Source organism: Xiphophorus maculatus, chromosome 18 (assembly GCF_002775205.1).
Source record: "Xiphophorus maculatus strain JP 163 A chromosome 18, X_maculatus-5.0-male, whole genome shotgun sequence".
Classification (NCBI taxonomy): domain Eukaryota; kingdom Metazoa; phylum Chordata; class Actinopteri; order Cyprinodontiformes; family Poeciliidae; genus Xiphophorus; species Xiphophorus maculatus.
In genome coordinates, this window is record NC_036460.1 from 23,892,502 (window position 1) to 23,908,895 (window position 16,394).

At 42.0% G+C, this 16,394-nt stretch overlaps 1 protein-coding gene across 4 annotated transcripts in view; it reads left to right on the top strand.

Moving 5' to 3' along the window:
• The window catches only part of cux1 (cut like homeobox 1), a 93,568-nt gene extending 77,525 nt beyond the window's left edge, over positions 1-16,043 (top strand). For 3 of the 4 annotated variants that reach the window (XM_023352028.1, XM_023352029.1, XM_023352030.1), the window contains 3 exons: positions 339-527; positions 2,461-2,728; positions 4,067-10,996. In XM_023352028.1, coding sequence (XP_023207796.1) covers positions 339-527; positions 2,461-2,728; positions 4,067-4,562 — 953 coding nt within the window. In that variant the 3' untranslated portion in view covers positions 4,563-10,996. Of the gene's footprint in view, positions 1-338; positions 528-2,460; positions 2,729-4,066; positions 10,997-11,244; positions 11,449-13,990; positions 14,104-14,194; positions 14,312-14,396; positions 14,481-14,918; positions 14,976-15,053; positions 15,135-15,244; positions 15,310-15,409 lie in introns of those variants that run through there. The other variant, XM_023352031.1, reaches the window with a different exon arrangement.
• The last annotated feature ends 351 nt before the right edge of the window (positions 16,044-16,394 follow it).

Below are 16,394 nucleotides of genomic sequence, written 5' to 3' on the forward strand. Positions count from 1 at the left end.
TTTTGGTGAAATTATTGTTTTGTTCTAAGACCAATCAGGTGTGTAGCGTGACATTTCAAAATATAAAATATTATATTTTAGTCTACATTGTCCCTGCTATGTAGAATAATACTCACTAATGAATTATGTCACATAATAGCCAATTAAAGCTGTCGCCTCTACTTGATTAGTTGTTTTTTTCTCCAAAGTGTGGTGCTAGAAAAGTTTGAAAGCTTAACTTGGAAATGCTCAAAAAGTGCTTAAATTTTGTCGTGGAAAAAGTGTACTAACACACGAAGTGCATTGAATGTTGTGTCTGAAAACAAACCTTTTTATATTTCTCCCTTTTCCTCAACAAGGTCAGCGACTGTTCGGGGAGACCATCCTGGGTCTGACTCAGGGTTCTGTCTCAGACCTGCTGGCCAGGCCTAAACCCTGGCACAAGCTGAGCCTGAAGGGCCGGGAGCCGTTTGTCCGGATGCAGCTGTGGCTCCAGGACCCGCACAGCGTGGAGAAGCTTATGGACATGAAGCGCCTGGAGAAGAAAGGTGCGCCGCAGCAGAAGCTGAAAGAGACGGCAAAGAAATTCCTTTTTGAAAACTAGTAAACAAACAAACCAAAAAAAAAAAAGGTCACAGAGATGCGGTCATTGGAGTGCTTTTATTTTTATAAATACATTAGGAGGAACACACAATGGCACACACACATACACACACACGCTATCCTTTGTGCAGGACAGCAGAGCATGTTGTGCAGATCACAGTCATCTTGGTGTGATGTCTGTACCAATCAGGGCCGCAGACATCACATCCTCTATTGGATGTGACAGCTCGGGGACCGCCGCAGGGCTGCTTACTCACACTCATCAGCACTCTTCTTCATCATCATCATCATCATCATAATAATAATCATCAGTGTCTATAGGCTTGTGTTTTTGTTTTTTTGTTGGGGTTTTTTTGCCCGTCGTTCGTAAGCGCGTCGCCCTCTCTGTCGCTCCATCATGCCGTATTATCCTCTGGTGGTGGGATTTGTTAAAAACCTACAAAGCCAGCAGACTTTGCCTCTCTCCTACCCCCGACTCTACCGACGACCCACTTAAAGCAATTTCCTCCTGAAATGCAAAAACGCAGGTTTTGAACCTGTCTGCGTACCATCCTAGAAGCGCCGTGGCAAGCTAACCTCACATCTTTCTGAAGGTTTTGGATCAGAGAGTGCACTCCCGAGTATTGACCAAAAAAATAACTCAGCGGTCTGGGCCACCAGCGGAGCCCAGAGGAAAGACATGGACCTAATCTAGACTAACCGTATTTGACCTCTCGCTCTGGCACTGCCTGCCCTGTGAGGCAGCGCGCAACTTTTCAGAGAGCGCTAACCTTGCTCTGAGGGGTTTCTTCCCCTGAAACACTAATATATCTGGCAGCGTGTATCGGGGTTGGGGAAAATGTCAACCTCATGTTGAAGCTGCCACGAGCTGTTCATTTTCAGCTGCTGGTGCCCGGAGTAAACACGGCTGCTTGTTTGCTGTGAAAGGGGAAGAAGGGAGGCGTTCGCTGGTAAAGATGCTGAGAAGGGCGAGAGCACCATCTAGTGTTTGAAAGCTTAACTTGGAAAGTTAAGCTTTCCAAGCACCATCTAGTGGTGCTTGGGTTTACGAAGCTGTTAGGGCTTTGGTGTCATTTTTGACCTTTAGTTCGCGCTGCATGACACCAGAAAAATATGAGATTGTGGGGTTTTTTGTAGTGTTACATTTTTTCACTCTGCACTTTTTCATATTCATGATGCTTCATGAGCTACTGAAACCTGTAGCCAGGTGTGGACATGAAGAGAGGTGAAAGTTTACCCAACTGGCAAAATGTGCTTGCAGAGAATCAATGTATGTCGCTTTAAACATATATACATACTCTTTCCAAATTGTCACTTTGTTTTTTTTTGTGTGTGTGTGTGTGTGTGTTCTATAAGGCGTTAAATTGCGAAGTCAAATTTTCTTTAAGTCATGTTTGATGTACAGAGCAATTTTATAACAACTGATGGTGCTATAAAGTGGCACAATGTGCCTGGAAAATACCTAATACTGCCCCTTTAAGGCATCTTTAACCAGATTTTAAGGCGCCTCAGGAATTATTGTAGTTATTAACTACTTTCTATAACAAAAGCAATAAAAAAAATCTATTTGTTGAAAAGCTTCTTCAGCAGATCTTCTCCTATAAAATCTACTTTTACAAATCTGGGCAATGATGTCACCTGTTTTTCTGTCCTTTTTTGTATTTATACTCATTTTTATATGCATATGAATATATAAGATAAATAAAGCATAAGAATTTATATAGTACATAAGTAAAGCACATTTTGTTTAAAACATAACCGTACTTTTCCTTTTTTTTTAAATGATGTCATCTTAGCCATCAGTTGGTACAGGTTTATACTTTGAGTGTATTAACTTCATTTTTTTTGTGTGTTTTCGTTTTTCTCTCTGTTGTCCAGCTTACATGAAAAGGCGGCTGAGCTCTCTGAGCGACGGCCACTCTGTGGACGGAGTTTTACCGGGGCCCGATTACATGCAGGGCTCCCAGAGCCCGGGGGGCCAGCAGCAGCTGAAGAAGCCCAGGGTGGTCCTGGGCCCCGAGGAGAAGGAGGCCCTAAAAAAGGCTTATCAGCAGAAACCCTATCCCTCCCCTAAAACCATAGAGGAGCTGGCCTCCCAGCTCAACCTGAAGACCAGTACGGTCATCAACTGGTTTCATAATTACAGGTCAGTCTTGAATCTAATCCTGAATACCAACTGGTGAGACGCAATGCTTCAAATCATACTTTACAATGCAGATGGGAGGTTTGCATACATATTGTCATATTAATTTTGGTCTTTTAAAGATTTCAGTCTTCTGGTACAAACCTGACTTTTAAACACAGAAATGTTCAGCTGGTTCTCCAGGCTGAGTCATTCCTTTGTATCTGAGGTGAACTGTTTGGGCTGGATGGTGGAAACAAGAAGTCGTTTATTAGTTAATCTGACCTCAACATAATTGAAAACATATGAACCGTTTAAATCCCAGTCAGTGTCAGCAAACCAGCCAGTCATAATGATGATGAGGTTGGCTTCTTTAAAGGACATTTTGCCAAATAGTTTTTGTAGGGTTGAAACGATAATTGAAATAATCATCAACTTACTTAGTAATACATTAATTAATTGTTAAGACAATGTATTCAGAGCAGTAATTAAGCCTCGCCTGTACAAAAAAACCCCATACAACTTGCATTGAAGATGGCAAAGAAACTTGTCTGTAAATTTGTTTTACCCAGAAATCCTCATATGGTGTTTTATCTTCACTTAATTCAAATTTTTTGAATAAAAATTGCATTAGCCCTTTAACCCTCACCCCCAGAAAATACAATGCATGTTGCTATCCAATCATTATTCCCTTAATCCAAAAATAATAAACACTGTATTGATGTTAAATCAAACAGAAAGAACTGAGCTTTCCACATGTTGACGTTGGAAGCATTTTTTAGCTTCAGATGCTTCCTGTTACAAATGATATAGCGTTCACTAAGGGAATGCTGTGTTATTGCAGTTTAGGCAAGAAGATGTTTATTTAAAAAGGATTCGAGTGATTTGTTTATATTTTTAAGTAGTTCTAATATTAAGAACATTGTTAGTGGTTAAATAAAAAAAAAACTGCTTAGAATGATCAATTTCATAATCAGTGACTGAAATGATTATTAGCTGCAGCCCTAATTTTTAGAGGTGTACGTATAAATTTGCCTGTATGTGTAACTTTGAACATTCATTAATAGCGGAAAATCCTCACTAATAAACATGAGCAGCAAATTCTGTTAATATCGTCCCACTCATGTAATAGTAGTTCAAATAAATCATTGATGTCCCATAATCTCTTCCTCTGGCAACTCAGTTTTTATTCTTCTTTTTTTTTATAACTTGTCCAGCAGTGAACTCGTTGCACACTGCAGCAACGCAAATAAAATGTTTATCTCCTTGTTCCGTATGAAATATTCTAAAACAGGCTATGCAGAGAACCTAGAAATTATTTCATTTCAGACTTTGACTCTGGGTTTGAACCGTCTTCTCCAGGTCACGCATCCGAAGAGAGCTTTTCATAGAGGAGATCCAGGCAGCTGGGGGGATGGGGCCTGGCAGCGAGGGAGGATCTCCATCCCTCCGCGGGTCCAAATCAGGGGAAGGGGACAGCTGCGACGGGACAGAGTCCGAGGGCACAGTGGAGACCCGCCAGGGCCTGGGCGTCGGCCTGGAGGATCACAGAGGAGCGTGCAAAGACCAGGGCATGGAGGTAGAGTCCGAGGCCGGGGGCTCCAACGACTCCCCCGCAGAGTTGGACTGCAGCGCCTCGGGCTTGGCTGGGCCGGGCTCCAGCTGCGGGCAGAGCGGACTGGGCATCTTTGGCCTCACGGAGGCGTCCTCCGCGAGCGCCGCCTCCAGTACGAACGTCCCCGCCAGAAACCCCAGGGACAACAATCTGCGCAAGAAGAAGGCGGCCAACCTCAACAACATCATCCACCGGCTGGAGAAGGCCGCCAGCAAAGAGGACCCGTCAGAGTGGGAGTTCTAGCTCCACCCAGACCGACCCCGGGACCCCTCCCCTCGTCCTTGCCGTCTCATAACCTCACGACCTCTAACCTTGGAAACCCCTCCTGCTCTGTTCCAGTCGGAGAGCGGACACAGCCAAAGTCAAGCTCAGCAGCCATTTTTATTGCATAGAAGCTTTCCAAAAAAAAAAAAAAACCACAAATAAAACATAAAGAAACAAAGTGTGGTTGGCAAAATCCTTAAAAAGAAGATTTTACGGAGTACGTAGAAGAACAAAATAAGAGAATTGTCTCTCCTGTTTTTTTTTTTTGTTTGTTTTTGTAACTGAATTCTTTTTTGTTTGTTTTGTTTTTGTACTGAGAAAAAGCACTTAGCCGTCCTGCTGGCCTCTGGCCCTGCTGTACCTCCCCCCCTTATCACCAGCCACTGGTGCACCAGAACTGGTCAGTCCTGAGCTGAGGGTCTGACCCGCAGCCAGGGTTTGAACCTGGACTCGGTATCACAGGCAAGGCCTGACACAGCAGCTGTCACAGTGATTAGACACTGATAGACGATAGATAGCGACAGAAACTCTCTTACAAGAACTCTCACTTTCTTAAAGGAGATTTTTTTTTTCCTCTTCTTCTTCTCACCTCCCAAGTGTCCACAAACCTCCCCTCACTCAGTGAGACGCCTCATTTTTTCACACTGTAGAGTGACTGTTACAAACCCTTTGCCTTTTTCACTCACTGCGTGTGTGTTTGTACGTTAGGGGTTGTGTTGGCGTGCACCTGTGTGTGTGTGTGTGTTTTATGTGTGTGTGTGTGTATACACCTAAATGTGGTGCGTACGTCTCTTCTCGGCGGCAGCGTGTTTTCTTTGAGTCACTCCTACGCTCTTTGGAGGGTAGTGGGAAGCCTGCTGGCTGAGCTGCCATGGTTACTGAAATAAGACAGATGAACTTTGACCTGTTCTGTCCCATATCCTGTCCTGCTGACTGCCATGTGATGGCCAGAAGGATCGTTTTAATTCCTCGCAAACATACGCACTCATCTGAAGAGGAAGGAAGGAAGGAAGGAAGCGACTTTTTCTTGCCGCCTTTCGCCCCCTTCTTCTTTTTAGGATGACGGATGATCCGTTTTTGATACTGCAATTAGGTTGCCAATAAGAGATTGCACAGTCTTATCGACTCTAAAGAATACAAAATAGGGAATTTTAGGAAAGCATTTTTAATTAGTACAAAAACGACAGAAAAGAAGAGAGAAACAAGTTACTGCTAGAATTTGCAACAAAAAGAAAAAGGCAAGTAAATTAGAACGGAATAATGTTGCGTTGTCGAGATGCGACACGACGTATCCATGTAGTACTGTAGCTGTCCGACATGGCGACGCTCTTCGTGGGTCTCTTGTTGGGGTTTTTTTTTTCCTAGGTTGTGCACACTGCAGCTGTGTGCGTGTTTGCACCACTAACGAAAAAGAAACGTTTTTTCCTCTGTTCACAAACCATGTTTTTATAGGCCAAATCAGGAAGAGTGTGTGTGTGTGTGTGTGTGTATGTCTTTTTGTGTGCATTTATACTTGCCTGCATGTCAGTCAGGGTTGAGGTCAATTCACACAGTAAAATTTTAAGACTTATATTATGATTCTTGACTGAAAAAAAAACAAAAGAGACGAGTTTTAGCAGAGTTGAACTGCTGAGCTCGATTATCATGTACTTTCTGCTGGTTTTCTGTCAAAGTGAGTTCACTCCAACCTCCCCCGACCTTTGACCCTCTACCTGACCCTTACCGATTGTGAGTAGTTTCCAGTCTTCTCCAGTCTATCCTGAATCCAGGGATGTGTGTGTGTGTCTTTTTTTGCATTGAATTCTACTGTAAACACTACAAACTTTAAGGCATATCACTTCCCTCCCTTGTCCTACACAAGCCCTCAGTGCCTGTCAGCCCACTGCCTCCCTCTCCCCCAGAGTGTGTGTGCGCGTGCGTGTGTGTGTGTGTGTGTGTGTATAAGTTTGCATGGATGCACGAACACACAACGTGCTCGTGCGCGAGCGATCGAGGAGCGTTGGGCGTTTCTAACGAGTGGGGTCATATTTCGTATATCTACTTGCACACACTACTAGTGCACAACTGACACCCTTCTTTAAGCTGTTTGATGCGTTACCATTGCATTAATCTTCTCACAAAGTAGTGTAATACTATGATTTACTGTAGCTTGGTTTTATTGCTATTTTTTGCATTTATAGTTTGGTTTTTATTCTGCTTATTTATAGGTGCTGTATTTTTTTTTTTCATTTAATGTCTTATCATATGAGTTGTCTATTTTTTAAGGGATTATACTGTTCCTGAGGGCAAGTAACATTTTTATTATTAGACGTATAGACTGCCGGCAGTATTGGTTACTATTTACAAAGATGTACTAGTTCTCATTTGTTTGTATATTCATGAATCCTAAAGTTTAGTGTCATTTCAATAGCTTTGGAGATGTGTTTTTGCTACAGTTCATGCTCCCATAAGCATAAAAGCTCTTACCACAAATGTTATGCTCTTAAATTGCTAGCTAGAGAATCAAAGGACATATCAAGATCACTGAATATATGTTAGTCTATTTTATTCTATTCTGGGATAATGATGTTTTAGTTGTTCTTTTTTTTTTGCTTTGGGGCAAGCCCAACACTAACGCTCAACAGGGCATGCAGCTCTTTCTTTAGCCAGACTTCGCCCATCCATTTATTACACCCACATAATTACCTGGTCTGAATTTGTACTCTTTTAGTCAACAAAAAAAAAAAGCAAAAACAAAAAAAAAGAAAAAGGTCAAATGAAATTACTTTAACTTGAGAACGCATGCTCACTTGAAAGAGGTCATATCTGCCAAATTGAGATTAGAGAAGCGTACCAGCGAGCAGGACGAGCTGCGCCATATCGAGCAGAGATAGCCAGCCTATGATTATGCAGAATTTCTATTGCAGTTAGCAAACGAAGCACTTAGGAGGATCTTTTTATGACTCAAACCTCGGACAGGGTCTGTAAACACTACGACGGAGTACGAGCCCAGGCATCCTGGGAAGTGTTTGCCTTTTTTTTATTTTTTATTTTTTTATTTATTAGTTTTTAGGGTAAGGGTTTAAATTTTTAAACAACGGTTGTAAACCAAGCACAGACTCCTTTTCCGCGTCCGAACACTAAAAACAATAAGGTGGCTGTGCCTGTGTCGAACACACGACAAACTGTAATCCTGTCCAAACTACAGATCTGTGTGACACAATAAGCTGTTGTCCTGTACAGTTGTAGATACTGAGTAACCACCTGCTTTGGTCTCCATACTAAAGCCTTTCTTCACACACACACACACGCCCCCCCCACACACACACACCACTTTTTCCGGACTTGTTCATCCTGGTCAGCCAACAGGGTCTTTGCGCTGATGCGTTTGCTGAAATTGGATTTTCTAAAACAGATGCATCTTGGTCATTTAAAATATGGTTTGAAGGATTATTTATTCAATTCCAAAAAGTCAAACTCAGATTTATTTATTTTTTCCCACATAGTGTGAAATACTTGAGGTGTTTATTTCTGGCCGTTTTGATTATTACAGCTTATGAAAACCCACAATTCAGTTTCTCTGAAAATTAGACTATTTGGTTAGATCAGGAGCCAAATAACTCGTTTAGAGACGTAAATCTCACTTGAATTTTTGAAAAGCAGCTTTTTTGACATATCTACTCGAGCGAATTTCTTATCATATTTGAAGTACTGGCATTTATTTCTTATTATGATTTAAAGTAAAGATAAACATAATAGGATAGTTTTTTATTTTTTTTAAATCACATAGATTCTAACTGAATGACAATGAGAACAGATCTAAAAACGTATCAGTGGTACTTTTAGTGTCATTCTTTTCTAATGTTGCAGGTTAGAATTTAAAACCTTTTTAAAACAAAAAAAAAACCCTGCTTTTGTTATATTTATTTTAAAACATTACCCAATTACTTTTGAACTTTTAGCCAAATTTATTAGGAGCGTCTCTTTGGACCTGCAGGTTGCAGAAATAAGAATATTTAGCACAGAAATACTTAAGAGTATGTTTGATCAAGACTACTTTGGCTTGAGTTACTGCGTTAATGCGGCGTGGCATGGAGTTCTACTGAGTTGCCATGGAAACCCAGGTTGCTTTGACAGCTGCTTTCATATCATTGTCCTTTTGACAATACAGAAACTAAATGTTGGGTTTTCATTGGCTGTTCGCTTTGACCTTTAAAATGAATCCAAACTCGTTTCAAATTTACCGAGACGCTGCAGCGACTCTTCCTGCGGACGCCACGATGTCAGACATCCGTCGTCCATAGCAGATCTTTTTTTTTTTTTTTTTTTCCACACTAACCCAGCAGCCTCTGCAAAAACACGAAGCACTTAAAACCATCGCCTGTTTTCTACAGCCACCGTTTCATCCCAAACCGAGATCATCAGATTCGTGCCTTTATCTGCAAAGCAGGGCACCAAACTAGTGATGTCACATGGACAGTTCCAGCTGATGTCTCACTCCAGATCCAAGTTTCTTTCTCACAGATTTCATTTTTGGTACCGAAAGCGTTTTCTCGTAGAGTGCAAACTGTGGTGTGTTCTCCTGACTGAGCTGCAGTCGTGTTTCAGTCCAGGTCCTCATGTTTGGCCCTTCCCAACGCCTCCAACAACCCCTTCCACTTCCTTCACTCCCCCTCAATGCGTTTCTTGTGTTGTACATAAAACTAGCAGCGAAAAACAAAAGGCCAGAGCATTGAATGAAGGAGGAAGCATGCAGAAACAGCAGCGTACACTGTAAGAACACTGAATTTATTCACGGGGCATTTTTGTTGTAGTTTTTTTTTTTATCTTTTTTTCGTCTGTTTTTACGTCAGGTTTTGCTGTGACATTGATAATGGCACTACATGTATTGATAATGACGCGTGCCAATTCAAATGGGTTCTTAGGATGAATTTAAAAAATGAAAATGGAGAAGGAAGAGAGAGAGAGACGGGTGTAAATAAGGTGCCGATTGATTCGCTTTTGTCACAGCGCGCTTCTCGTTCGATAGACAGGAGAGGAGAGAAGGGACGATTCAGGACTTTTCCATGATCCACAGATATTTTTCTACAAATTTAAATCAGATGATTCTATACACTGTTGAATAACATTGTAAAGGTGTAACAGATGCTGTATATCATATCATGTTTCTGAAGTTGTGAAAGCTTTACTGTATGATCTGTTTTTGAAGTAGTAGTTCCTCGTTAGTTGTGATGGAAGCCCGAACAGCAGCAGCAGCAGCACTGGTCACCATATTCAGGAGAAAAACAATAACAAAAAAAAAAGAGAGAGAGAAACCTCAGATGTTTTTTTTGTAAAACTTTTAGAATATATCTTATGAAGTGGGTTTTTTGTAAAGAAACACTTTCTGAATCAGCGGTGCTGTACTTATAGCACACTCAGTAATACATTTTATTACATAGCACAGCACAATAATCCTCCTTTTAAGCTTCCCCCCTTCCCCCCTCCCCTCCCGGCCCGTGCGTCCACGTGCGTTTTGTTTTCCCTCTCGCGCTCACGCTGGCTCGTCTTCCGTCTGAGAAACCATCATCTCTCGGTTCCTTCACGCTTCAGTGAAGGACTTGGAACTCCGCGGCGGCAAAACATTTCAAGACGTGAAAGACGAAGCAAAAAAATAAATAAAATAAAGAAAGAAAAGGAAAAATAACAGCCAAATAGTGACGTAGTTCTCCGCTTCTGTCGGCAGGCGGTCGACAGATTTCCGTGTTGCTACCTAGTGTCCGTTCGCTCATAGCAGGAACCACAGTGTAGTCTGAAAACCAAATGACCCGGAGGGAGGTCTCCATCCCCCGCATATCGCCCTCCTCACCCCGTCGTCCTCCCTCTTTTGGAAAGCTTTAAGATGCTCGTCGAGGCTTTAGCAGGTTCAGAGTGTTTCTAGATGATTTTTTGTTTTTCTCCCAACACCGCCATCAACAACGTGGAAGTAATAATCCTCATAACTTCTCCCACTGCTTCTTTTGTGAGTGTGTGTGCGTGTGTGTGAGCGAGCGGAAAGTGTGTGTTGTAGTACAAGAGGCTGCATGACTGTAAAGGGATGTTACAATGTTTTTATTCTGGGTTTTTTTTTTGTTTGTTTTTTTAAATAAGTGGTTTCTTCAGCACTTCTGTCACTCCTGAGATGCTTTTATTTCTCTGTCCTTCGGGGTGTCCCTCTGTTTGTTTGGTTTTTTTTCCTCATGTATCATTGTTTCTTTTAGCTTTCTATTTACTAAACGTATCATGTTGTTTGTTCTCAGCACTGTAAAACAGTCCCTTCTACGACATTGAAAAGCAATATCACTGTATGAAACGTTCACAATGTATTTGTTATGATTGACATTTGATTCATCATCATTATTATTCACATGCACCCTAGGTGTGATAATTGAAGTAAATCTCTTTTATACAAATACTAAAAGTGTGCTTTTGTTGTTTGTTTGTTTGTTTGTATGGGTTTTTTTTCTATAACACGGTCGGTTCCCAAACTTATAAGTATTCTCAGAGAAAGGGGTCAGTTGAGGTTGAAATGAATCGTTAGGGTTTCAGAGGTCTTTTGGACTCCTCCGGCCGTCTCCCTCAGGTGAGTCGCTTCAGATGATGATGTGTTCTGCACAGGAAGTGACGCGTCTGTAACCTGTGACTGATCTCGTGCGCTCCACAGGCCGCTACTCCGAGCTGCAGGTGGAGTTTTCCGCCGCGGTGCGCACCAGCGCCGAGCAGAAGGAGCTCATAATGAAGCTGGAGCACGACCTGAGCACCATCCAGGCCATGTCCTCCCTGTCGCGGCCCGACGCCGACGGGTCGGAGGTCGGCAGCATGGGCAACATCCCGGAGCCCATCAAAGAGGCCTCCGCTGCATTTGCAGGTGCGTCCACGGCAACCATGTCGTATCGAGTCACTTCTGCAGACAAAACATGATTCAAGTTAGTTTCAATGTGATCAGATTTAGTTCAGTTAAATCCTAATTCTAATATAATATAGTTAGAAACTGTTAGAGAAGCATTGGACCAGGCGTACCTTTTATCAGACAGAAAAACTAAGCATACACAAAGTCAGCAGTAGCAAAGGCTTTGAGGAACAAGGTAATGATAACAAGGGTTAAATGGAGTCAACCAGGAAGGATGCACTTCTCTAAACAGAAGCACTTTGCGGTGAGTACTGTCCATTGGAGAGTCGATTCAAAGATGCACAATGTTTCTACCTTAGGCATAAGTTACATTAGTGAGAAAGGTGCAGCTAAACTTTGAAGCACTAGGTCAGGCGTACTTTCTCATTGATAGAAAAACCAACCGCATCTGTAGCACTGAGCAGGGGTCACTTTCTATTAGGATTACAAAGAGCCCATTTATAGCTGTGACGGAAACAGATCGGTCAGTAGCTTCTTTCTAGAAAGAAATACAGGAGAGAGAAGCCAAGAGGACTTTAAATGAAAAAGGAAAACGAAGGGAACACGAAGTCGATGGCAGCAATAACTCCACCATTGGTTTTTGTTCTGGAAAGAGAGACAGCTAAACATGGCAGAAAAAAAACTAAGCTTAATCAATAGCTTCCTCAGTCGCTTAGCTTAGGAAGGAGACGTTGCTAAAAGCAGAACTGGTGGTACTTTCCGCTGAAGCGAAAAGCAAAGAATTGTCAGTGTTGGTGTTGGTGGCACTAGTAAATGTCAGTCGCTTTCTTCCAAGAAAGGGATGCAGTAGAACTGAGCCGGAGGTACTTAAAGGAAGATATTATGCAATCAATGGTATCAATATATGTTTCATTTCCTTCATCCAAGAAAGAAGCACAGCTAAACAAAGAAGCACTGAGTCTGGGTTACTCTCTGAAGAAAACACAGTTGATAGCAGCCATGTTTCTGTCAAAGGAAACAGGTGGACGTTACAAGAAAGACACTTCTTACCTCATTAAACAAAAACCCCGTCCGTCCCACAAGTACAACGTTTTTCTTTTAGATTTGTAGAGTTGAATGGAAAGCAGTATGTGCTATAAGATGTTTTATTTCTGAAATCTCTTTATCCTCCCACAACACACACACACACATATATATATATATATATATATATATATATATATATATATATATATATACACACACAGTATATATTACTAACTATGCAGTAGATTGAGGGAAACTCAGATAATCAAGAGAGCAAGAGTTTCTTTCAGCCTAATCTGAGCTGCAGCAGGATTAAAAAGAGGACAGCGTGCTGCTTACACAATCAAGCCCTTAAAAACAGAAAGGCAAGTGTTCTTTGATTTGGCTCAGGGGTTATCGATGGGAAGCAAAGTTTCTGTGACAGCTTGATGGCAATCCAAAGCACGCTGCCAAAATCCCTCAGCAGCTTCTTACAACAGAAACCTTGCTGAAGGCTGCCTGATCGGAATCTCACCTTTTATTAAGTCTAACTTTACAATCATAATGAGAAAAAAAAAATAAAAATAATCTAAATTTGAACTTCCGTTTGCCACGACTGACTTTGTTCTGTTTAAGTTAGATTTTTTTTCTGTCCTTTTAAATTCAGATCAAGAGAAAAACATCCGTTATTAATCTGTGGCAGATTATATTTACAATAAAGATGGATGGTTTAATTAAAATGGATAACAAGAAGCTCCACTGCTGGTTGGTAGTAAGAAAAGGGAAGTAAAGACATTAAGTTTTTTTTGGTTGTACTTGATTTAAGATAAAAAAAAATTTAATCTTAAAGATAAAATATTAGTTTCTGCAGAATTTGTACAAATGTTATGTAATTTTGAAAGATTTTTCTTTCATTTTGCCTCTCGTATTACAGACTACATGTAGTGTAGGGTCAGATGGTTTGTTTTCTGTCTTCTGATGAGACAAATGAAAGAAATCGGCTTTTCACCGGGTGTCTGCACATCTTTAAAAAGTCTTAAATTCACATATCTAAAATTGAGGCCTTAAAATGTCTTGAATTCATTTTTTAAAAATGTAAGTTGGTCTTAAATACATTAATCACAGGTCTTAAACTTTGTTGTGGTAGCATTATTTTATGTAGTTTATTTTAATTCTCCCGGGACTTTTCTGTCACTCACAAACACGTTTATTGCGTTCTGTGACCCGAGGCGATTGAGGCTATTGCTAACACACTGCTAATAAACCCTTGCTAGCAAGCTAGCTAGTATTTTTGCCTGTACCATGGGGATGAAGCTGGGTTCAGTTTTTGCTATCCTCGATTGTAAAGCAGCAAGTTCTCCCCAAAATCCCATATATTTACTTTTGTTTTAGGTCTTAAATTTCATTCAGGGTGGCATTTAAATGATCTTAAAATCTCTTATATTTGATTAGCTGAAACCTGCAGATACCCGGTTTACAAATCCACCTGTATGTAAACAACTAAAGTCCATAATAGTTTGGTGTTGAGGTGATGTCTGTGGCCCGTCACCTCCAGGTTCAGCCGCGACCCCTCAGCCTGAGCTTCCCCAGGGCCAGATGGACTCTCTGCTGTCCATCATCTCCAGCCAGAGGGAGCGTTTCCGCTCTCGGAACCAGGAGCTGGAAGCCGTGAGTCGCTCACACAGACCTTAAACGTGCCCCCGTTTATGTTTCTACCGGATGGAGTCTTCCTCATGCGTTTCCCTCTCGACCCCTGCAGGAGAGCCGCTCCATGCAGCAGACCATGCAGGCCCTGCAGGGCGAGCTGGACAGCCTGAGGGGCGACAACATCAAACTCTACGAGAAAATCAAGTTCCTGCAGAGCTACCCGGGCAGAGTGGGTCTTCCCTCGCTCTTTTGGAGGTTGATCCCGGAAGAGAGCATGAAGGGAAACTAAAATCTGTCCATGTTGTTGTTTTCAGGCCGGAGGCAGCGACGACACTGTGATGCGCTACTCCTCCCAGTACGAGGAGAGACTGGATCCATTTGCTTCCTTCAGCAAGAGAGTATGAGACACGCAGCACACTTTACTCAGCACAAGCAGTCCTGAGTGCTCTCAGTAGAGTCCGAATAGTTGTTTTTCCCCTTATTTAAAAACAACAATATTTTACCTGAAGTTTCTGATTCAGTGTTTCATTCGTTGCCACCTTTTCAGTCCATCTTTAATTTGCAGAAATCCAACCAACCTTTAGTGGTTTAAAGGTAGATATACGGAAGAGGTCAGATCTGTGAGCTGAAGGGAAGGAGTCCATACGAGTTGAAAGCAAGAAGGAAGAGAAACCATCATCAGTAGTGGCTACATACACCTAGTGTTTAAAATGCATTTTTTCATTCTAATAGTCCTAATTCACCTTTGAAAGAGTTTCAATTTAAAATATAAATAACCCTGGATGTGGGTCAAGCTGGATAATTGTCTGTTTCTGTGACATTGATGTTGTGTTCAGGAGCGTCAACGTCGATACCTGAGCCTCAGCCCTTGGGACAAAGCAACTCTCAGTCTGGTGCGTCTCGGTCTAAGAGAATCTCTCTGTCTCTGTGTTTGATGCCACTCAGACCCACACACTGCTCTCTGTTCCCAGGGCCGTGTGATCCTCTCCAACAAGATGGCCAGAACCATCGCCTTCTTCTACACCCTGTTCCTGCACCTCTTGGTCTTCCTGGTAAGGAACGGGTTAAACCACTGTGTGAAGTTTAGCTTTAGAGAAAAAGGGACTCACCGTTTTTTGTTTTTTTTTTTTAAATCTTGAATTATTTTTATTTTTTTCCCCAGGTGTTGTACAAGACTGCTTGGAGCGAGAGCATCGGCAGAGACTGCACCGCTTTCTGTGCTAAAAAGTCAGCGTTCGTCCTGCTCTTGGCTCTGAAGGCTCAAACATCCTGCTAACTAAAAAAAAAAAAAAAAAATTTAAAATGTTTTTCTCCATTTTCCTGCCAGGTATGCTGACCACCTCCACCGCTTCCATGAGAACGACCAGAACCTTTAGGCTGCCCCTCTTCGGCACAAGCTTTAGAGCAGCTCTCCTCTTGCTTCAGAAGTCGATTCTCCTCCTCTCTGGTTGCAGTAGCTCTTCTGTCCACCAGAGGGCGTTTAAGGCTGTGGACAGTTGAGCTTTTCATTCCCCGTTTCCTTCTCTCTAACAAACCTCAAACGCTTTACTGGTCTAGGTTTATGACTTGCTGGTTTTGGATCACTTATATACTGAAAATGGTGTTGACATTGTGTTCTGGTTTAATGAAGGTTAGTGTAGTTAACGGGACCAGGGTAGTCATTTTTTTTAACGGTTTCTATGGTGACAGGTTAGCAGTAGAAATAAGATCTGATCACGGTGGTGGTATGAATACAGTTTTTTCTTGATTTACGGCGTTTAGAAGTGAATTGGGTGCAGTTTCATTGATTTTTCTGTGGTGCAGAGATCCTCTGGTTACTGTGACTTCCTGACTGATGTCACTGCAATGATTTGAGTTACGGAGTCTGTCATCCTTAAGGACATTACTGTGCATGTTTTCCTGCTTACTCCTCCCTTTCCATCCTTGCAGCTGTATTCTAAATAAAGACCATGCAGCAGTTTGCTGTGGAGTGTTGTCGTTTTGTCCCCGTTCCGAGCCGTAGCTGCTTTATTTCTGCCCGTTTCCCTTCAGCTTTTATTTACGTCTAGAAGTGATTTTTCTCTCCTTTTAAAGTGCCGGGCTTCAGGGGTCAGGAGTTAAACCTGGAGCCGCTGCATCATGGACTCTGGCCTTCGTATGTGGCACCCCTGCTCTCTTCCTCCCACATCTGAATTATTAATTGCATTTATATGTCAGGTTTGTGGTTCCAACACAATAACGTGACCGATGCAGCATATTATTGTCGACGTGTGCGTGGCAAAATAAGGCGAGAAGACAAAAACCATTGCATTGGGACGAGAAATTAACATTTC